Source organism: Triturus cristatus, chromosome 9, assembly GCF_964204655.1.
Source record: "Triturus cristatus chromosome 9, aTriCri1.1, whole genome shotgun sequence".
Taxonomy (NCBI): domain Eukaryota; kingdom Metazoa; phylum Chordata; class Amphibia; order Caudata; family Salamandridae; genus Triturus; species Triturus cristatus.
In genome coordinates, this window is record NC_140592.1 from 1145976722 (window position 1) to 1146001268 (window position 24547).

The 24547-nt window shown below is 45.8% G+C and overlaps 1 protein-coding gene across 1 annotated transcript in view; it reads right to left on the reverse strand.

The window, feature by feature from the left end:
- The window catches only part of SPTBN5 (spectrin beta, non-erythrocytic 5), a 1776766-nt gene that overhangs the window by 1376548 nt on the left and 375671 nt on the right, over positions 1 to 24547 (reverse strand). Inside the window, exon 23 of the mRNA XM_085627084.1 lies at positions 2428 to 2598. Within this exon, the coding sequence (XP_085483210.1) occupies positions 2428 to 2598 (171 nt within the window). The remainder of the gene's footprint in view (positions 1 to 2427; positions 2599 to 24547) is intronic.

Sequence of the window (24547 nt, forward strand, 5' to 3'; positions counted from 1 at the left end):
TTCGACGTTGAACTATGGCGCCGAGTCCTCGACGCCGAGCTTTTAGACGCCGTCGACGTCGAACGCATCCTCTTCGACGCTGAATATAAAGTCGACGTCGATTTTCTCTTTGCAGCATGACTTCCCCTTGACTCCTCACCTCTCAGCGACGATCCCGCCGCTGGAGTCTTCGACGCCGAGCCCGACGTCGATGGAGAGCAAACAGGGACCAACTGCTTCGACGTCGACCGTTCTGCTAGGCCATACAGCCTAATCCTCTCCCTCTCCTTTAAAGTCCTTTTGGAAAGGTCTTCACAATGACGACATGTTGCTGGAGAGTGAGAGTCCGGCAGACAGATGATACACACCTCATGTGTGTCTGACGCAGCCTTCTTTTTTCCACAAGATGGGCATGGAACAAATAAAGAAGGCATTTTTCTGACAAAATGGTTGAAAAATCAGTCAGAAAAACACAGGATACTGACTTCCTCACAGAAATTGTAAGAAGAAGTCCAAAAAAAATCTTAAAGTTGTTATAATTTTTGACTAAAGAGTCAAAAAAGAAGAGAGCTGAATTCCAGGGTCCTGACTGAAGGAGCCGGAAAGAACAACTGACCTAACTGTCACCCCTGAGGCATGATGGGATATGGAAGTCAGGGCTGCCTTAAAGGCACGGTGCCAGTTTTTACCTGTACAGGGCTTTTTAGTCTCTATGGTATTGTATTGCAATGCAGCCTGCAGGCTGGCAATGTGTTATACATCTGTGTTTTTCCACAGTTTGTTCTCTTTATTTTTTGCTTTCTCATGAGTGTTTACCTCATTAAAAAAAAAAAAAAAAAAAGAGATTTGGGTGTATTGTTATACCTTTATACATATATATAGATATATGTGTGTTATTGGATGTGTATATTTACATTGCCTAGCCTTTTATGGGAGCTGCATTTGCTTGGAAAAAATGATATATGTTTATACATATACAGAGCTGTATATATGTATGTTTTTTACATATATAATTTTATTATTTCCGGGGTCCCCGCACATGGGCGGGAATATTCAGTGCTTATGACTATTGATGAGGATCCCCTGGAAGAGAAGTATGGTATATCAATGCAGATAGTACACATACATTACAAAAGAGCATGGGTCATCCAATGGACATTACAACCACCCAATACACACAATGACATGCAATAGTATATCCATGCCTAGGCCAAACGTGTCAGTGAATATCTAGGACAGTCTAAACTACTGTTATGCATTGGCATCAAAGCCAAAACTTAGACACTGATTTACTAAAGAGTTACTGAGTTCATGCTGACAGCACAGGAAGGAGTGTTTTGGACTGCAATAAAACTGGAAGCTTTAAATGCCAGGGCAGAGACACGTGTTTTTACCAACACATCTGTGTGTGGTTTGCTTGTTCATGGCGGCTATATTACTTTTAAGTCAGACACTGAAGTGAAGGTACTACAGTAATTCATGTGTATTTCTGTTTGTGATTTCTGTTCCATGGGTTGTACTGCAATAAGGACTTTTCCTTATTGCAAGGTGTCAGGGTTCACAAGAACTTAGCCTTCAAATAATTAGTGAGAAATGGCCTCTCTCCTTTCATCCCACCTTGCACTCAGGCAGTGGTTAAGGTTTATTCCTAAATGCACTGTTAATCTAGAGGTGGAGAGAAATGACTGTACGTCAAAATAGCGACAAAAAGTATGGTGGGCCTAAATACAGAGAACCAAAATATTATGAAGGTAAGTATAAATAGGTAAATATAGATGTACTTTTTTGACTCCATAACTACATTCCATGAAGATCATCAAGGTATATGTACGTGAAGTTAACTATAACAAACCTACACTTAACTGTGCACACTTACCTTCACTACAGTTTAGTTCCCAATAGTTAATCTTCAATATTTTGGACCCATTATATTTGTTCCTCCATATTCTGGTGGAAATCTGGCGGGGAGAGTGAGGTGTGTTCTATAATTGCATCACACAGGGTAGTGTACTTACAAAATCGCTAGGACTTTCATTTAAGCAGTTAATCCCTAATGGAACTTATATCACTGAAGACATGCAGCTTGATGTATGGATAGGTCTGTAGTTACCTCCAATTCTATGACATGCGTCTTCATTCCACAATCCAACCTGTCTAAATGTCTGAGATAATCTCAGAAATCCACCTAGGGTGAGAATTTAGCTTTTCTATTCTCTAACCAGTACCTAGAACCAATATCCTCCATTTGCTGTCGGAACAAAATGAAAGATGGTTTGGCAAATCATAACAGTGTTAATCACAAATGTGGGAATTTATAACACATGGCACTTTAGTCCACGGCCTCTCCGAAACTAGTAAAAGTGCAATGGAATATTCAGTGTAAGATTGCCTCCAGTTCATTTCCTGCTGTTCACTCAAAAGATGCATTAGACAAGGAAGAATGCTTACATTTTTAAGCTGTTCAAAATGGACTTCGTTTGCCTTCATCTCTTTCTCTGCTGCCTCGTGCCACTTGAGTTTGCGAAGGATGTTGGTCGGATCACGATAGGATTCATCTTCTGCAATTTTATACTTTTCTTCCATCCACAGGATAAGCTCTGTGGCTTCTCGGTTGAATTCCTATTACAAAACACAGAAACGGTAGGTGTTTGGGCCTTCTCCTGCAGAACACATTTCAGATCATTGTGCAGTTGTGCGAGTCTTCTACCGGGTAATCATTCTGTGGCTAGAAAACGAGAGTACTCAAAAAAGTCCTCAAACACATCTTTTGTGAGCAAGCCAGTTTAGGACCTATGGCTTAGAAGGTAAAGGAGGGACTCTATTGCCTCAAGGATCAGGGAAAGAATGAGAGTACAAGCCTCGACTCTCATTGATCTAATTTTTCTGCAATGAACCCTTGCATTACAATAATTCTCTCTCTTCATCATTTGAGGGACACAGGGGTGCTTAAGAAATTTCCAGAAACTTGTTCACCAAGAAAGAGTAACTAAAGGCTTGAGACCAAATTAAATGCCACTTCAGGTGATTGCATTCCCTACCCTTGTCCTAGTACCCTTTGGAAGAACATGGTCACACCCCAGTTTTGAACTCACCATCTGATAAATTATTCTGCTTCGTTGTCAGATTCAGAAATACGGGCCCACCACAACACCCTACAACAAGGATGTACCTAGATTTACATCAGTATGCAACTGTGACACCAAATAGTATAGAGACCATCTAACATTTTATGTTGAATGAACAAGTTCCTAGTAAATCTATTCTCCATTAGAAAACAGATAAGGGATTTCTTCCGAACCCCGTTCTGCAACCCACCCTGTGTTCACAGAAGAGGTTTACATAAAAAAGATCACAGCTTGCATTGAAGTAGAGAGAAACATAGAACCACCAAATCATCATACTAAATTGGTATTGTACTGCTGAACATAGATGATATGAATATCATGATACAAGAATAACGTGGACTAATATCGAAGACTAAAATATCGAGAGGTAAGTGCATATAGAGTATAAAGTTACTGTTACTAACGCCACATCTACGTACCTTGAAGATATATATATTGTCAAGGTACATGTACGTGGATTTAGGTATAGAAATTACCTTTCGATATTTTTGCTTAAATATTTTCTCCTCTATATTTCATCTTCAATACTAAGGGGCACATCTAATTAAGCACACAGAAGGCAGGGTTTTGGATGTGCTGGATAAGTTACTTACCTTTAATCCTAGTTCTCTTCCAGGGGTATCCTCATCAAAGTCATGTTGCCCGTCTCGACTAATATGGAGCTGGTCTGGATGGAGGGGCAGAAAGCCTTGAGGGCTAGATGCACGGCCCATAGCTCCAGCATATGGATGTAATATGTCCGCTCTTTAGTCGACCATAGACCTTGAGTTTGAAGAGGACCCATGTGGGCTCCCCAACCTTGGAGGGAAGCATCCGTGATCAGTGATTGCGTTGGAGGGGTCCGATGGAAAGGAACTTCCACCAAGAGATTTTTTTCGATGAGTCCACCATGGGATGGAGGATTTCACTGCCTGGTAAAGGAGGATCATGTCGTCCCATCGAGCCGTTCGCTGTATCCCATTTGTCCTCCAGATCCTGTTTCAAAGGTTGCATCCTCAGTCTGGCTTTGGGAACTAGGAAGATGCAAGATGCCATTGACCGCAGGAGTGAGACAACTTGCCAGACCAAAGGATGAAGAGAGCGAAGAAGCCGACTGCACTTCAGAGTGACAGATGATAGTCTCTCCTATGAAGGACACACTTGCTGCATTGGAGTCTAGTGTCACACCCAGATAGTGTATTCTTTGAGTAGGATGACAAGCTGACTGTGCCAAGTTGACGTGAAGGCCCAGCCGCTGTAACAAGGTTAGACAGATCTGGTAGTGGTTCTTCACGCACTGAGGAGAATACATCTTCAGTAGCCAGTCGTTGAGGTACGGGTAAATGAACAGTCCCTGGTGGTGTAGAGCAGCCACTACTACTCCCATGCATTTGGTAAACCTTTGAGGGGCCGAATTCAATCTAAAAGGGAGGACTTTGTACTGGTAGTGTTTGGTCCCTACCATGAAGCGCAGTAACTTCCAGTGGTGTAAGGTGACTGGTACATGGAAATAAGCATCCTGCAGATCTATCAAGCACATCCAGTCTCCTTGATGGAAGTTAGGATATGTTTGATGGAGAGCCAGCATGCAAAAATGTTCTCTTCGAATGGACTTGTTCAGAATGCGAAGGTCTAATATAGGTGTGAACTCTGCTTTGTGAACTTTCTGTCGTACCAGAAAGTACCTTGAATAACGTAATAAACCCCTTTCCCTCGTTGAGAGGGGGAACGTCCTCTATGGCAGATTTTTGTAAGAGAGTGGATACTTCTTTCTGCAGTAGTTGCAGCTGGTGGCATGTGGTTTTTACTGGAGAAATCACCAGAGGTGGATAGAGAAACTGTATAGAGTACCCATTCTGCAACCTACTCAGTACCCATTGATCTCTTGAGTACATGATAGGTGATACTCCCCCCCACCCCCCACTGGAGTGGGTAACGGTGACGGGGGAAGCGACTGCTCATTGGTTTGTTGGAGTCTTCGTGGAGGAAGACTGGCATGGGGTACCTCTACCACGGGAAGAATTACACCCTTCGTAGTGTGGTCTGGTCTGGTGTTGTTGCCTCTGAGACCATTGAGGGGTTCGAACCCTCTGATGAAATGGTCTGCGATCGTATGGCCTGTATCTGCGATGGAACTCCTTTCTCTTTTCAAGCCCTACCACCTTTAGAGTGTCAAGTTCTGTCTTCATCCTGGCCATTTCATAGTCCGTGTGGGTGCCAAAGAGAGAGCTTCTGGAAAAGGGTAGGTTTAGAATATGCTGCTGGGCTTCTGGCCTCAGTGCAGTGAGCCGTAGCCAGGATGATCGTCTAGCACATATGTCATGCGCATAAGAATGCGCAGCCAGAAATGCCCCATCTGCTGCAGCACTGATCATTTGGTTCGCCACCAAACCCGCTTCCTGGAGAACTTCCTTGAAGTCTTGGCGATCCTCTTTGGGCAACTTATCTTTGCAGCTTTCCAAAGAATCCCACAGGGCCCTATCATAGCGATCCAAGAAGAATGAAGCGCTGGATACCTTCAAAAAGAAAGCTGCAGTGCCTCAAACGTTCCTTTTCCAAGAGTCCTGGGCTCTGCTCTCTTTGTCCAGAGGCACTGTTGAAAAGGAAGCCACTGGATGCGTCTTTTTTGCAGCTGCAATGATTATGGAATCCGGAGAAGGATCCACCCTCAGAAACAGAGAATCTTGCTTTGGGGGCTTGTACTTCTTTAAGATTCTTGCCGGGACCGTCTTGAGAGATGCCGGTGTGAGGAAGTGTCTATGACTGGTTGTAGAAGCCCAGAAACCAAAGGTAGCAATGGTCTTGTTGCTGACCTTTGGTGCAAAGTCTCAAAGATGACAGAAGATGATGTTTGAGGAGTGGGCATATCAACGTTCAACTTATGCGCTCCCATAGCCAGCACCTCGTGAAAAGTATTAATATCATCCACCGGAGTGATTCCCGAAGGTGGACTGTCCATTAATGTTAGAGAGTAGTCCCTTTTTGAATAATGCATGGAATATGAGGACCATGAAGGTGATCTATATCTTTTGCGGTGGCTATGTGCAGAAGACCTTCTACGTGGTGATGGAGTTGCTGCCCGGGCATATTGTTGACCTCTGGGAGAAGCAGTAGGAGAAAGGTCCACCGTCTGCACCAAGTGACTAGAGTAGTCCAGAGGTTGTTGAACTTGCATTGTGGAAGATTTCTACCAGTGTTGCACTGGTAAGAGCCATCTGGAAGATAGGTGCACGGAAGGTGATCCCTGTCCTCCCTTCTCTTCCTGTGCTGGAGGATTCGCTGTCTGCGGTGTCCCCCTCTGTGTCTGCCGCTCAGGAGAAGGAGAAATGGAACAGCACGCCGTCGACAGAGGCACCTGCGGTGAGCTTGACTGCGAGCCAGTTGATGCTGAGCGTCCCTTCGACACTGAACGGGTAGACTGAGGACGTCTGTTCAATGGAGATCGGTATGTTAATGTCGAGAGATGTGAATGCCTTGACGTCGAGCAACGTTGCACCACCGAGACATCTTGAGCCGGAAGCGTCTGCTGGGAATTCTCGATGTCGGGAGAGGTGTCACTGACAAAGACTGGAGTCTTGACGCCGGATGGATCTTAGTCTTTGACGTCTAACGAGGGCCCGTCGATGGAGACTGGTGCTTTGATGTTGGGCGTGGATGCGCCGGCGAAGACCGATGCCTCCACATCGTACGGGGAGACGATGACAGAGAGCGTCTTCAGGATATTGAACGTTGTAGAGATGACGTCAATGTGGATCGAGGCCTTGACGCTGAACATCGCTGGGTTGACTGCAACGGAGGGCTTCATCTTGACGTTGACCACCTAAGAGATAGCGCCAGCAGAGACTGATGTCTCGATGCTGAGTGTTGTTTCAATGCCAATGGAGACCAGCTCCTCAAAGTTGACCATCGGTGGGCTGACGGCAACGGAGGGGGCTCATTCGACGCCGATGTATGTCATCGATGGACAGACGTCGTACCTGCCACTTTTTCCTGTGTAGTCTTTGACGACAAGCTGCGTTCCAATACCTCCGACGGTGGGAGTGTCGACAGGAAAACCCGCAAAGTTGTTTTCTTCGCCGTTGGAGGCCTTTTCAACGCCGAGCCGTACGCCGAAGGATAAACAGATAGGGTCCTTACTTCTGGAAGTCGATCTGGTTCTCCTCTTCTTGTGCCTCAATAGAGATCTTCCTCTGGAAGTAGTAGATTTCTTCTTCTCTGAGAGGCCATGAAGACGAATCCTTTCTCTCTCTGTGAGAGTGCGCCTAGAAAGATTTTTGCAGTGTTGGCAGGTCTCAGGAGATTGTGAATGCAAACAGATTGTGAATCTGTTATAGCCTTCCTTTTGCAACAGGAGGGGCAAGAATCAAAAAGAGAAGGCATAATTCGATAGAGAATTAAAGTAATTCTGTCAGAAAAAGGTAGCTTCGTACTTCAACAGGTGAAAGATGTTAAGTCAACAGAAACTACCAGATATTTTGAGGAAACTTTTTGACAAAAAAGCCAAACAGTTCAGTGCCAAAAACTCCAGGGTCCTGACTGAAGGAGCTTGAAAGAACAACTGACCTAACTGTTACCCCTGAGGCATGATGGGAGCTGGGGGTCATAACTGCCGTAAAGGCACGGTGCCAGTTTTGTTCTTTCACTTGCCTTCATTTTCTATGCGGTTATGGTTCCAATGCAGCCTATGCGCTAACAATGCCGGCTATATTACATTGCTGTTTTTCTACAGTTCATTAAAGAGAGCTCATGTGTCTCTTTCCTCTTTGTCTTCAGTTTTTTCCTTCATATATATACATGCTAACGTTTTTTTTTAAACAGAGTATATGCCTATTGATGCAGAAGCAGATTACCGAAGCATTGGTTAGCCTTGCCTTTCTTGAAGGCTGCATTGGCTTGTGATTAAATAACATATATGTATTTATATAGAGCTGTATATATATAATTTGATATATATATTTTAATGTACTCCGGGGTCCTGGCGCATGGGCAGGAATATTCAGTGCTTATGACTATTGATGAGGATCTCTTGGAAGAGAATCCATTCACATCACCCCGTCTTTTTTGTCCGACAATTCAGCTGCATATCCTCTAGTAGGTGTTATCCAAGAAAAGAGCTCCCCAACTACAGCAAATTTGAACTTTTCTAGAATCATTCCCATCTTTTCCGTGCCCCAGCTATAGCTTTCCCAAATTGTAACAATTGTGTGAGGATTTTGAGAAACCCCTAATAAACTAATACAGATTAAGACTTCCAGAGCTCTCACCACAAGGAGCTCTAACACAGTAGTAATATCCACAGTAACCCCACGACGCATTATTCCTTGGTGCCTCGGGACATGCACATTTCATATTTTCTAAAAAAATAGCATATTCTTTTCAAGTTTTCCTGGATCTAAGGGTATCTCATTCTCAATCTCATGACGTGAACAGAAGCCACCTCCCATCACCCTCTGAAGCACATGTTCTATAGGGTAAGTCTCTACTTTGCTTATATCATGTAGTTTTCACACTACAACATTACACTGTCTATCCTTCATATGTGGTTCAAGCCAGCATTCTTTGACAACACCACCCATACAGAGTCTCATGGGTGCACTGGAAACAGTTCATTAGTAAGAGGCAGATCAGTTGTTTGAAGGTGCCAGTCCACTTTTCATTGATAATGCTGCAATCTGGTCTGCAATTCAAAGAGGGACATACATTTCCCATGGGTAGGTGCAGTGACCAGCCGCACCTGCCTGCACAATGATACCTGGTAGAGTCGCTATGGCCCTCTTTCAAGAGGTGCCTTGAAGGGGGGGCATTGACTGTCTGTCACTTCTATTTGGTGCAATCCCTAAGGTCTGTTTGTCTGTGCACCCACATTTATAATAAGGTACATGGGCGGCAATGGGAGAGTTTTTCCTCATTTGAGTGAGACCACAGATCAGGGCAAATGAGGGATCACACTTCTCATTGTAGTGCTGATGCAACAGGTGCACAGGCTCCACCCTTATTGTAGAAGGGACACAAAAATCCATGGCAGTGCCAGGGCAATTACTGTAATAGGACCCTGGTGTTGAAAGGTCTATTACACAGACAACCTCACAATTGAAGATATTTCCCAAAGACTTTGTCTGTTCCATTCTGTAAGTGCAGGATTTGTTAATCTTCATAATATTGATTTGATACTGATCAAGATAAATGAAATGAAATGCAAATAAGCTAGATGAAAACACTTGTAAAACACACTTTATAGGTAGCCATCTGTAAGCGCTGTACAAGATTTGTGGGTATAGCTGGATGGACCCAAATCAAGAATGATTTTAAAACTGATCTGAAGTCTGCAATGCTATTGACATTTCATAATTGGCCCAAGAGAGCATTCCAGGGACTAATGCCTTCATACGGAATGCTTCAACCACCTATAGAGGTTAATCTAGCCTTGGTTTGCATAAATGCTTTTTCTTCAGAGGAACATAGGTCTCTCACAGAACGTAAAGAAGAATTTAGTTCTTCAAGTATTTTGGTGCTGACCCTCTCATACAACTGTATATAAGGCAGAACCTGACGTCAATTGGTTTCCAGAGCAAAACCTGTGCAGTTGTTGGTGGGCCTTTGACTTGGGATCCCTTTTTTTGGAGAATGTAGCCAACAGAAAACTTTGTTACTGACCTCTTTGTAACTCAATCTGACATTTTCTAGAGATGTCCAAGCAAAGACAATTGCCATAATCTAACCGTGAATGGACTACTGATCCAAGGATGACATGTTGTGGGCATAGTGGGACAATATCAACACTACATTTTTGCGTACCAGGTGGGAAAATACTATAAACTGCTTTCACCTGTAGGTTCTCATCAATTATCACCACAAGGATTTTTACTTGGCTTGATGGTGTCATAGAGTAATTTAAACATTTTTGGCTATCTTACAAAATTCTTTCTTTCTCATATGCTTAGCTGCTCCATATGAGAGTATTTAGGCTGTAGCTGTGTTTAACTCCAACAAACAGGGCCTCATCAATTCTTGTATTTTTTCCAAGCATTAAGAGAGGTTGCTGAATTGGTCATGGTGCCTGAGGACCTTTACCACTAGGAGTCGGCTGTCACTCGGGTATGACTGAAAGTGCAGGCGAAAGGGGGCGTGGCTAGCAGCATGGCCGAGTAAGACACGCTTTTGCCGAGCTCCGGCAAGAAGCACCATCCGACACTATTTCCGGCAGTCCACAGGCCCGGAGAAACTCCCTTTTTTGATCCATTTGCTGCAGCCGATACCCTTACTACCCATGAGGACAAACATCGAACGGATATTGCCCGGGAACCGCTGATTTAGATCCGGGAGAGTCGATGCACCAGCACTGCCAAAATGGCGCTGACGCGACTCTGAGCTGAGCCGGGGCCTCTCCTCCAAGACGCGAGGCCCTACAGACCCGCTCGGGAGGACTATCGGCCTCTGCGTCTCCCCCCCTCCCAGATCCCCGGTGGAGTGAAGGTGTATGGGCTGTCTTTCACTGTCCCGCAGTGAGCTCCGGAGCTGAGCGGCGCCTGAGGGGAGGAGCCACCCTGTCGGCGGATCTCGCGGGGAAAGCGCGTCCCGTTGCTGAGAGGCTGTGACCTGATTTGTAGACCGGAACGGCGCTGCGCCATCCAGTAACCCCAGGTGAGCCGGGTGGCTGAGGGTATCCACGCCGCCCGGTGTTGGGGCCTGAGGATGGAGCGCTGAAGAGGGAGACGTGACAGACTGCAGCGGAGCGCTGAAGGTGGAAAATCCCTGCGGGACTGAGGCCTACGGGGGGCGCCCCCTTCGATTCCTGGGAACTGTTCTCTCGCCCTTGCTCTCCCCGCTCTCTCTGTGAACTGGAACTGGCGCCGGCTGGGAATAGACACCGGCCTGCTCTGAAGGTGGTTGGCACTCTTCCTTATGAGTATCACGCCCGCTGAGACCTGGGCCCTTGCTGCTTCTGGCGGGGTAGTGTTGCCCATCTCACACCCTGCTCTGGTGACGAGGGATCAAGGGGACCTATGGTGGAGTCAAACATCCATTCCAACAGCCCGGCCGTTATGGCAGGGTGTTCCTGATGATCTCCGGAGGCTCTGAGTGCCTTGGTCTCTTGGGAGCCCGCAGGAGGATCCTGTAGAGCGCCTCTGTTCCCCGGTAGTGGCTGGGCGGTCTGACTACTGACTGATTTAGGGACAGAATCAACATATCCTAGGAGGAACAGACACCTCCCGGTTGCGGCCTGACTGTGCTGCAAGAGGGTGGTGAAGAACAGGCCCCCTCCTCGCACTTTTTGAGGCACTGGTCCCTGGCCCTGGCGTGCTGCTCTGCGGGCCCCGTCAAGGAGAACTGCAAATATGGGCAAAGACAAAGACCCTAAGCCACCCAGACAGGGGAAAATGGACCGGTATACAAAGGTAATCACCCTCTCCCCCCCCGGAGGAAAGGCCGGCTGCCCGTACTGACACAGGCACCCTGCTCCAGGCAATCCAGTCCTCCCAGATGGCATTAGAGGGGAAGATAGGTGAGGTGGGCACGGAGGTGACGCTTTTGAGGCAGGACTTGCGAAATCTGGCGACCAGAGTCACAGATTCGGAGACCTAGCTGGGCAAAGTAGAGGATGCACTTCAGGATCTCCGCAGGGGCGTCACGGACCTCCAGTCCTCGACCAAAGATCTACAGTGGCGAGTTGACGACGCAGAAAATAGGGCACGACGAAATAACCTCCGCTTTGTGGGCTTTAGAGAAGGCATTGAAAGGAATAATATGATGGAATGCCTCCATACCTTGCTCCGCCGCACTTTCCCGACAGATCACTTCTCTTCCTGTTTTGTCATAGAAAGGGCTCATAGGGTCCTGATGGCACAACCGCCCCTCGGGGCACAGCCGCGCCCTGTCATAGTGCATTTTTTAAATTTCCTAGACAGGGATATGATCCTTCGAGAAGCTAGGAAGATGGGAGATATCAGGCACGAGAACACACGTATAATGGTATTTCCGGACTATAGCAGGGAAGTTCAGAAGCAACGGCGGCCCTTTGATTCGGTGAAGGCAAAACTCCGAGAACGCAAAATCCAATATATGCCCCTCTTTCCAGCAAAACTGAAAGTGATTTTCCTGGGGAAGACCCACTTTTTCCAAACACCGGTGGAAGCATGGCAGTGGATTGAGGAAAGGCCTGTCTTGCAGGGGCCGAAACTCTCACCACGCCGCAGCCAACCTGCGGCCGGGAGCGCCTGCGGCCTTCGGCCCGCCATGAAACGCTACGTCGAAGGGGTACCCGGAGGAGCCGACTGAAGGAGGTGACGCCCTATGCACCAAGGGGTAGCGTACAGGATCCAGCGACTGAGTGGCTGTTTACTAAACTCTCGCCTGTCGGCGGGCTCCCACACTCTCCGCCTCCCTGACCACCCTGAACCTGGCACAGAGTCAGACACTCGGGACAGTATGTCCGGAGAAGACGGTGAGGACGAGCCTTCTCTACATCCCTTGGTTGCCGCCATAGTGGCTCTGGAACAAGATGCCGGGACAGACACTTTGGCATCGCAGGGAGACCCCTTGACTCTCATTCCTGAATATGGGCCTTTGGGACTGGCCGTGACTTCTGTATAACATGACGGAGTCTGTTGCTTGGATACTCCCCCACACCGAGTTCAACAGACAGTGAGTCTGGCAGAGTACTCGACGTGCTCTCTTCCATCGCAGACGAGAGGCTGGGACTGACCACAGACTTGGACTTTTACAAGCCCCTACTTTTTCTCTCTTTTTTTATTTTTCCTGTCCTCACTCAACTCTTACCCCTTCTAAACTTCCGGTCCTCGGATCCTGCCTGTCTATTGTTGTCTCGGGGTTGTTTAAATTGGTTTGATTGGGATAGCTGCAGGAGTTTGAACTTGTAGCGTGAGTTGGGCTTGGGTGGGCGACAGACCTCTATCGCCCTATTCACTACCTTCAGCGCCTGGCAATGGGTGTGACACTGGGGAGGAGGGAGGTGGGATGGCTGGTTGGGTGTCAGGGGATACACGTAGTTTCTTTAGTTTTTATGTTTTTTATTGTTTTTTGCTGAGGTGCAGTGACAGAGGTTCGAAAATGTACACATTCATCCACATCGCCCAGACTGGGCATTATGGCATTACCCCCCTACATGCGGCCCAACCCTACATAATAATCAGACGTGATGGGTCAGGAGGCTGACCCCTTTACAGAGCTTACCTGGAACGTCAATGGTTTGGGTGACAAAATTAAAAGGGGACTGGTGTCAGCATTTATAAACCGCTCCCATCCAGATGTGATGCTCCTGCAGGAGACCCATCTTAAGGGCACAGAATGTGGGTTCATTGCACGGGGGGCCTACACGGTATTGGCACACGCGGGATATACCTCAGGTTTTAGGGAGGTGGCTATTCTGATAAAAAAATCACCACCTTTCCGGGTCACACGGTCGTGGATAAATCCTCAGGGAACCTATGTGTGTGTGACCGGGACTTGGGGAAGGAGGAAGGTCACTATCCTTTCAGTCTATGCACCGCCCCGGTTGCAGATCAGAACCCTACACAAGGTGACGGATATCCTGCTAGGGACACTGGGATCGACACACATCGTTGGGGGTGACTTTAATGATGTAATGCACGCCACACTAGACCACTCGGGAACTCATGCACACGCTCCCCCAGTTACACAACTAGCCAACCTGGCAGATACTCTGGGCCTGGTGGATGTATGGCGACACTTGTACCCAGGAGAACGACACTACTCGTACTACTCCGGGGCACATGGGGTTCACTCACGATTGGATTATGTGTTACTCCCCCAGGGAGCCATTCAGGACATTCATAAGGCGGAATACATGGCCCAGGGATTGTCTGACCACTCGCCCCTAAATGTTTGGGTGGGGGAGAGGACCCGCGTCGGTCGGGAGAGCCGGAGACTATCAGCCTGGGACCTACAGAATAAGGTGGTGCTCCAGGGTCTCCGTGCAGATACCAAGGTCTTCTTTGCCAAAAACGTGGGATCGGTACGGTCAGGGGATCAATTTGGGAAGCCTACAAAACAGCGCTCCCTGTTAGGGCTCAGAACCGCATAGCCTGGGAAAAACAGAAGCCCCAGGAAGAGCTTGCCACACTGGAATCCCAGATTCTTATCCTAGAGCGACACCATCTCGTACAGCAGGACCCGCAGGTGTTGAGGCAGTTAACTGATGCCCAATGCCAATACAGGGCCCATGCTACGCAGGAGGCTAAGGCGCAGGCCCAAGCTACTTTGCATTGGCTCTACGATGTGGGCGACAAGTTGGGAAAACTCCTGGAGTCGCTTAGCCGGATGGAGATGGAGGCCCGTTGGGTATAGAAAGTGGTAGACTCCCAAGGGATTACACAGACACAAGATGCGCAAATAGTGTAGATGTTTGCATCCTATTATCAGCGCTTCTACAAAGCCCATGAATTAAAGACACCCACGGTCATATCCGACTATCTTACGGGCATTCACACTCCGTCGTTGGAGGATGATGGTAGGGAGGGCCGAGACACAGACATAACTGTGAAAGAAATCAAAATGGCTATAACTAAGTTACGTACAGGGAAGACCCCGGTCCCCAACGGCCTCCCTGCAGAATTCTATAAGAAAAATGTGGATCTCATAGGCATACACCTTCTGCAGCTTTTCCTGGATGAATCCCAAGGGGGGATCCTACCTCTAGATCTGTGAACGGCTACGATTGTACCTATACATAAGCAGGGGAAGCCACCCACAGATTGCGCTTCTTATCGCCCTTTTTCCCTCCTTAATATGGAGGTGAAAATACTAGCGACCATTCTGGCCCTGCGTCTTCGTCAGGTCATTACTAGCCTAGTCCACCAAGATCAAAGGGGGTTCCTGCCCGGACGGGCGACCCGGCTGAATCTACGAAGAGCCCAACACTGGCTTACAGCAGTTCAAGATTGGGACGACCCGCATTTGCTACTGTCCCTAGACGCGGAAAAGGCGTTTGATGTGGTACACTGGCCCTTCCTCAAGGCCACCTTGGTTAAATTCGGTATTGGACCTAAGTTCCAACAATGGATAGGGCTCCTATATAAGGATCCCCGGGCGAGGGTGAAGGTGAATGGTCAGACCTCTAATGACTTCCCCATCAGAAGGGGCACCCGACAGGGATGTCCACTCTCCCCACTACTCTTCGCCCTTACAATAGAGGTTGTGGCCTGTGTAGTTAGACAGAGCTCGGAGATTCGAGGCTTCCGCATCACCCCAACGGATGCTGTGGAAGAAAAGATCTCACTCTTTGGGGATGACATCCTGCTTTATATCACTCAACTGATTGGTACGATCCCGGCTCTGTTTACAGTCATGGATTTCTATGGAACATGCTCTGGGTACGCCATAAATTGGCACAATTCGGTCATTTACAGCCCAAGAACTATGACCGTCTGACCGACACTCCCTGGATCCCTGCAGATGCACATTCGGGGTTTCTGTATTTAGGGATCTACCTCACCACAGACAAACAGCTTTCCTACCAGAAGAACATCCAGCGGGTCATAACTAATTTTGCAATAGATGCACAGAGATGGCAATCCCTTACTCTCACAATTCTGGGTAGGGCGGCCATGTTTAAAATTATTACCCTGCCACGTTTCCTTTATGCCCTCCAGAACTAGTATTTCCCCCTCTCCCGGCAAACCTTTCGGGCGATAGATGCTGATCTGTGCTCCCTTCTATGGCTGAGAAGGCAGCTGAGGATTGCATTAACCACGCTACAACGCAACCAATACAACGGGGGATCTCCTTGCCTGATATAGAGGCCTACTATTGGGCATAACACCTAACCTCGGTGACCGACTGGCTCCATGCCACGGCAGACCATCCCACCTACAGACTTGAAAGGGACACTATGTTGAGCTGCACATACCTATACTATCTTTATGGGGGACGGGGTAAAGGATGACTTCTTCCAGCCACACAGGTTATGCTAGAGGTCTGGGACAGGGCGACGAAGGCATTAGGGTGGATGCGCAAGCCACAAAACAAACACCTCTCTGGCATTGCCCCTGGCTAAAAGATCTACACAAGTTGAAGGGCTTCGAGGGGTGGGATGTCATTGGCATTTCGACTATAGGTGACGTGCTAGCTAGGGGTAAGCTCAAGAGTTCCCGGGCACTGCAGGCGGATTTTGGGCTGCACACCTCCCAATTTCTTAAATATGCACAACTTCGACATGCCTGGCAGGCAGAGGGATCCTTATCTCTCACACTGCCGGAATATGCATCGCTGGAAGGACGCATCCTACAGGAACATGTACTTGCTAAGGCGGTCTCGCTGACATACCAAACCTTGAATAATAATGCGCCAGACAGACTGGGGAGACTGAGGGAGTCCTGGGAACATAATCTGGGAACGCTTGAAACTATAGACTGGGAGGTGGCCTTGATGCACCTTGGCCATTAAATCCCGTCTTCGTCTTATTCAGTACAAGGTCCTCCATAGGGTCTACTACGACAGCGACCCGAGCTGCCTGAGCTGCCTGAAGATGTGGCCAACCGCAGGGAGACTTTTACCATACCATCTGGGACTGCCCCATTTTACAGAGATATTGGGACACCGTGCTGGGTGAGTTGACTAAGGTCTTAGGTGTACTACTACCGCCAGATCCTAAGTTCATACTACTGGGCATCCCCGGAGATGTAGACCTTGGCCGTCCGCAGCTCATTTTAACACAGTTGGCTCTGGTGGTACGAGATATATACCGAATGTGGGGTGCGACTTTACTGGGGAACCAAAAAGAGTTAGATTTCTATTTACAAATGATAGCCTGTGAAAACTAAAAAGAACAAGAGTTTCCATTTGAAAATGGTAGCGTGTGTTGGGAGATTCTATGTGAAGTTTAAATTGCTCTTCACCATTTGAGTAAAAGACTTTAACAATCTATAATCGTTCATGATCGTTCCTGAGACAGATTACTAAAACCAATGCTTGCCAGAATCACTTTGTCAGTCTATTGATGTGTGTGATGTTGCTGATCCATCTAAAGCTGCTGGTGCATATCAAACTTTGGATGGTGCTATATGCATCTATAAAGAGATATGAGGGGGTTACTCACTGGCTTATTCTAGAGCTTATTCCTGGAGTCACACTACTACTTTCCTAAATTCTTGCTCCACTGGGGTCTTGCCAGTCCCCACTAGTTAGGACAAAATGGCATCTGCCATCTTGTCTTTGTCCTTGTTTTGTTAGCTAGTTGAGGCTACCCTGGTTTGGGGGTGTTGTATTGGGGGCCTTACTGATAAGCTGGTTCTTACTGCGACTTTAGCATCAACCTTATATTCTCAGCTATTCTGCCTTTCAAATGGCTCTCTTGCCTGTTTCCTGGATCTGTTTTCATGCTCCTTCCTGCACAGTGCTCAACTACCCAGTGGTTCCTGGTGAAAACATATTTAGGTTGGAGCCTGTGGGGTTTCAAAGTTCAGCTAAGATTTGAGGGTTTTAATCTTTTATTGTTGGCTGCTTCTGTTACTCAGTTGTATATTTGTATTCTCTACGTGTTGTCGAGTTTATCTCAGTTGATAATTATTTGAGTCCACCTCATTTGTTGTGTATTGAGTTCATCTTGAAGACAGTGATATTTGTTTGGTGTCTAAAGTGATCAACTCAGATTTGTAGAGTGCGACTAATCACCCATGTGGGTACCCAGGTGCTGGGTTCCTGCTGTGATCAGTCAGAGAGCCAGGTTTTGAGTCCTTTTCTTAATTTAGAGAGAGAGGATGATGTGCGAAGGTGCAGGAGGAGGTCGTTCCAGGACTTCGCATAGAGTTAGGAGAAGGAGCGTACTCCACTGTTGCGTTGTCAAGTGAGTTTTCGGCTAAGCGTGAATTTCCTTATTTATTATCGCTGCATGCGGAGTACTGACTTTCAGATGGTCAATCTTGATCATGGTGTTGTATTTGTGCAGCTATGTGTCTAGCTACCAATTGACGGTTATGTTTCTTGTGTTGTTTGAGATATTTTGGCCTCTGCATATTTCCATGAATAATGTGCCTGATTACATTTGCCACAAATTCCTTGCGCTCCCCCTTGCATCACACAGACAGAGAGTCCGTGACATCAGAGAACTCGCCAAATTGGTTTGAAAGTTTCACAGTACAAGTAAATGTTTCCAGCAGTGACATGCACACAACAAACACTTACAGTGGCCTAGGTACCAGAATACTGCTGATAATCTATGTCTAAAGAGCATAGGCTGTATGGCTTGTGCAAAATATGACAACTAAGGGTTTCTGTCCTGTTACCTGCTAGGACAATACCATAGATAATGTAGGCCATTCAATCAAACCTGACCTCCCAAAGAGAGGCTACAGTCCACACAGTCCTAGCAGCAAACATGAGAGATAATGTGTGTCTGAGGACTCCATGATTAGGGAAGAGCCACATCTGCAGCTGTAATAAGGGAATTCTAAGGTGGTGGCACTGGTTAAGACCCACACCTGTACAGGTCGCCATCTGTTGTAAGGGGTGTGGGCTAAAATTGTAGATATAAAGGCTGACAGAGAAGAAGCCAGGAATTAGACCTGCTCTAATCACCTGAAGTTGTAGTGGTTCTATGACAGAATATCGGGAAATAACATTTCAACTGATATGACATTTGTGTCAAAAATATTGTTTGCCAACCTATTGTGTTTATAAACTTAGAGGGAGTGAGCTGAAATTGTAGATACAAAGAGGTGTCAGGGAACAGCCAAAAATGAGACCTGCTCTAATCTCCTGAAGATGTAGTGGTTCTGTGAAAGAATGTTGGGAAATAAAATATAGACTGATATGAATATTGTGTCAAAAATATTGTTTGCCAAAAGATTGTGTTTATATACTGATAATGTAAATGACAAAACTGTTGTGTCAAAAATTTAGCAGAAAAGGATATCGCCAAAAAAGAGAAAATATCGTTTTTTACTAAATAAAGAATTGTATGTAGTTAATTTAAAATATAAACTTCATAAAATGTAATATCACATAAACTAAACACTTTTATTAACTTATATAAAATACAAATACACATATATACATATAGTGAATTAAAAAAACTAATAAGTAATGTTTTTAAAGCAATAAAGTCCAAAACAATTATATTAACATAAAAAACTAATAAATAAAAATACAACCCCCCAAAAAACTAATATGAACAATTAAAAATATGTATGATGAAAACTTTAAACAAACTATGTAAATAAAAAGTATATTTCCATATATAAATATATATATTTGAAAAAAGTATCTAAGCAAATAAAAAATGACATTAATATTAACTAAATAATTATATTAAAAGCACATTAACTAAAACATATATAACAGTACTTAAAGTAAATTAATATCAAAAACAATTACAAATATTTTCAAAACATAATATCAACAGTATAAATGGAGGGAGGACTTCACCCGGTGGGTGAGTTATGAAAGTGCAGTACTGCACCGAGAGGCACGAAGGGGTCGTGGCTCAATGGATATGGCCAGGGCGTGGGACCATCTAGTGGATTGCCTCAAAGAGCCTGAAGTAGTAACCACTGATCGTTCCTTATTGCCTGAGACTGGATCGAAGGAGGGGCAGAACTAGACTTGCATACTGTTGTCCTCAAATGGGCTGGATGGGGCTACTACTGTGTAGATATCCGAGGCGATGTTAATATGTGAGGGGCACATAATGTTTAATGTTATTTATTGACCAGGGCAAAGTTTGGGTGGCAACCGGGGTGGGGGGAATTGGTTTTGTGCTGGAAAGGGTTGATTCTACTATCAAACGAAGTGCCTTATCTAGATATCCTTCAATAGCATCTCCATTGATACTTGATGACTGTTACACGTCATACATTGACCTAACTGATGTAACAGTTACTGGCCCACACGAGCAGTGTTTGTATTGTTGGAAACTTCAATAACATTTTGTTTTAAAAAAACAACATAATATTAACAGTACAAATATTTAAACAATAAACACAATATCAAATTTAAATAAAAATAGGAAAAGTGCTACACCTTCCACACGTTAAATTTTCTATTCCCACATCGATCTAAGGAACTATAGGTAAAGAGTTGGACTTTGGAGGGGTTACAATGACTATTTCCACTCGAATTTATGTAACAATAGAGGAAGTGTTGGATTTAGGAGGAGTTACATCTTCCATTCCCCACTCCGATCTAAGCAACAGTAGGGAAGATGTTGGACACCATAGAGGTCACATTTTCTATTTCCATTCCAATTTAAGCAACAGTAGGGAAAGTGTTAGATGTCGGACATCATTCCAGCACATAATCACTTTTATAACAAATTTAAAAACATACCAACAAAAATGTTATTTATATATTTAAAGTATAAACTAAATACTATATACATTTTAAAATGATTTTTTAAATAAAAAACTTCAAATACATCAAAACATAAAAGAATTTTACATACAAATGATGTCCCTTTATAGCACCCAAAACGTATTAAACAAAACATAATTTAATATAAATGAAGCAATCTTTTAATTAAACTAACACTTAAATGAAACAATTAAAATGCAAACCAATAATAAATAGCCCATACAGTTAAAAGAAATAAGTATTAATACAATTAACAATCAGGATATCATGATTATTGTAGACTTCAAGGGGGTGAGGAACCCCACAAAAGATAGATACCAGCAACAAGGAGAGGGAACGCCTAGTCCCATCCAACTGAACATCTTTGTTTCAGGATACTTGCTATGTGATGTATGGCAAACATGACACCTGACCCCAACAAGGCTACACCTTTTTTTCGGGACCCTTACTCCTCCCACATATAAATATTTTAAAATTCCACTTTCTGAAGTTCAAGGGGTGATTGACACTCCGGACTGGGTTGAGAAAAATGTCAAGGATGTGACGATTACATGTTCCATGGCTCCTAAACCCTGCCCTCAGAGAACAATTGAGAATTGGTGCAACAGAATACTTTAGATTTAGCCACGGCTCAGTAGATTTCCCTATGCTCCTGTGGGATCCCTTTATGCCAGTGGTCAGATATAAAGTGATTTCATTTTTTGCACACTTTAAGAAGCTAAAACTCTAGACCTCCAAAAGGAAGAAGAGGCAATTTGTGTCTCAAAGGTAGATATAGAGATAATGCCAAAACTAGATTTGAGGAGACTGTGTCTAAGTGAGGAACAAAAGCCTATTTCTCTCCTACATCAAAGTTTATGGTTAGGGACACAAGGTCGGGAAGATGGTCTTTTGGCTGAGTAAAGGCAGAGTAGGCCCTGGCTGTTTTCAAAATTAAAGGAAGCACCAGTGAGAAAATCATTGATCCTGTACAAATAGTGAATTAATGTTTTCGATTCGATGGGGATCTAGAGTAGCAGCGGACTACGGCCACTTCACCTGCACTGAGCCAATATATAGCTGAACCCCCCATGGGACAATACAGGAAACTGAACAAGACAGCCGGATTCAAGACATTACAGTGGAAGTAGAAATCACTTAGGCAAAGAGCTGGCTCCAGGGCACACTCACTAGGTGACACACTGGCCACCATCTCCCGAGTATCTGTGCTACTGTTTACCACCATTTTAAACTTCTTACCGTCTGAGGCATAGAGCAGTGAAGGTTGGCACTCCTGTCGCTCAGCCTCCCAGGCCACCATCTTGTTTGTGGCTTCGCCACTATGCACAGTGCCAATGAAGGTCACCTTGGGTAAACCAAGATGAAGACAAGGGATAGGGCCCATTACTGGTGGCCTTCTATGGACAGGGATGTTGATAAGATATACTTACCTGACAGGCCTTGGATGAAGGTAGGTATTGCTATGGTAGGACTTTTCAACTTTCTTCCACGTCATTTGCAATATGCATTTGTGTAGATGGACTAATAGAGCAAATGGCCTGACAGATCATTACATAAAGCTGCTCATTGGACCTGGGTCGGTTATCGCCAAGAGAAACAAGCATTTGCAATGCAGTAGGTCTCGCAGTTACACGAGTTAAAGCTATTGGCATTGTAAATGACAATGCCAATAGGCATTGTTATTTGCAATGTCAATAGCTCAAACTCGCGTAAATGCGAGACCTAATGCATTGCAAATGCTTGTCATGATAGCAAATGCTCTGGCAGCACAGGGGGTTTCTCCATCACATCGTCAGATTAGCAGCGACATAACGGATTCATTGCTGACACTGACGGATGTGGACGCGACGTCGAGGCTCGAACCCTGGTTTCCTGCACCAGAGGCGGCAGCGCAGCCGACGGACCACATCCTCTCCCCTAATGTGCAGGTATGGATGGGCCTGCAGTCTGAGCAGCCTGCAAACTCTGGAAAGGGTCCAATAAGAGAGACTTCAACAGCAAACTATAGCAAAGTGCCTCAAAGTGCGCCAAAGAGAGCTCAGAGTCTAAGATAGGTTGGCTCGGCCTTTGCCCCTGGCACTTTGGGTAAAATGAGAACAAACTCCAGATGTGCACTTATAGAATGCTCAACATCGGCTGCTTGGGCCCTCGAGATGTTTGCTTCTGCACAGCTGCCTCCAGCTTGCTTATTGCACGTGTGTGAATAAGCACTCGCACCCGACAGGTGTCTATGTTCATTCATTTATTAATCCGTTGTGTGCAACAAGCTCATTCCGTTCGTTGCATCTGCGCCTCGTTTAAAAAGCACATGTCCAACGATCTCCTTAACGAGGGAGAAGACGGGGTTTCCCAAGCAGTAAGAATTTTACACTCCTCTCTTTCTTCTGGGAGCTTTTCTCTCCCGGCCTTGCTATTTTCCCATCTAATATACCCTCATGATTGAAAACCAGGTGAACAGATAACATCAACGGTGGGGGGAAAGTAAGCGGTGGGAGTGTGACGGCAGTCCGTGGAGGGAGCGCTGCTGTGAGTGATCCATGGGGTGGAAGGGCCTGGATGCTGATAAGGGGGCTGGCACTGGGCCACGCTGCATTCGCTGCAAGTCTGGGCTCCCACACTCCGAAAGATGAGGAAATCGGAAAATATTCCGAGAAGCAGACAGCTGACGGGAGCGAGAGGGAGGGAGCGAAGGAGGCTGCACAAGTACTGGCCACACTCGAGAAAAAAAAAAACTCCACCAGGTGAACAGATAACATCAACGGTGGGGGGAAAGTAAGCGGTGGGAGTGTGACGGCAGTCCGTGGAGGGAGCGCTGCTGTGAGTGATCCATGGGGTGGAAGGGCCTGGATGCTGATAAGGGGGCTGGCACTGGGCCACGCTGCATTCGCTGCAAGTCTGGGCTCCCGCACTCCGAAAGCTGAGGAAATCGGAAAATATTCCGAGAAGCAGACAGCTGACGGGAGCGAGAGGGAGGGAGCGAAGGAGGCTGCACAAGTACTGGCCACACTCGAGAAAAAAAAAAACTCCCGGGTCTGATCAAGAAAGGAGCTGGAAAAATGCGCCTGGGTCCGTCCCCTCCTCCCTCTCCGGTGACAGTTAGAGCAGGATGAGGAACGAGAAGGGAGGGGGGAATGTGAGCAACAGAGGAGCCCGCAAAAGTGAAAGTGATCGTGTTTACGATCCCCACGGAGGAAAGACACATGGCGCTGCGCGCGTGCACGTTCACGTGCACTGTAGCTTTAGGCCACGGCAGCACTTTGAGAAGCCCAGATATAAAATGTCTCTTCGAGCCTTTGGCTCGCGAGACCTAAAACAGCATAAACATGGAGTGCCTTGCGTGCTCCAAGCTTAGGTAAATGGAAAGCAAGACTGGAGGGCGTTCAAAAAGGAGAAGTATGAGGATCGTGGTTGTACCCAGAATCATGAAAGGTGTGGGTGAATTGGGAAAATTATTATGGAATAGAGCGGTCATGGATAGCTCATGTAAAGACTGTGCTTGTCTACTTGTTTTGCCTAATACTTCTAAAAGGTATTTTATTTATAAATGCTACTCACCTATACTAGTGCCATCACGTGATCACATGCAATGTTATTTTTTCTATGAGAAAAGCAATAACGTTTTCTATATAAAAAGGGATACAATAAGTTTCATGATTCATTATGAGGTCTGCTCCCAACCTGCAGTCACATCTGCCTCTTGTGGCCTCTCCATAGCACTTTTTGCTGGTTCTTATGTGTTAGAATCCTAAATCTACTCTTGTTGAGGTTACCTGGATAGGTTGCATTCATCTAGAAAGGATCCAAATTGAGACTGAAATTGTGTAGTGGTTGCCAAACGTATTCATTGTTGCCTTCCTAACACAAAGTTAAACACATTGACCAGAGGCTATTAAGACCCTTATGCTCATAGTGTTACTGTCAGAGTTAACATAGTTCTGCCCACTTATGATGCCTCATTATGTCAGGGCATTTATCAGGACTCTGTAAACCCAAATCCCAATGTGTATTTTGGTCCTCTATCTTGTATTTTGTAATAATGTGAAAGTGAAAATGCTAAATAGCCTGTTGCAAGCATTGACCTGTTAGGGATCCAGTTTAGAGGGTTCTCCAAATCTGGATTAATAGATAACATCTGGCAG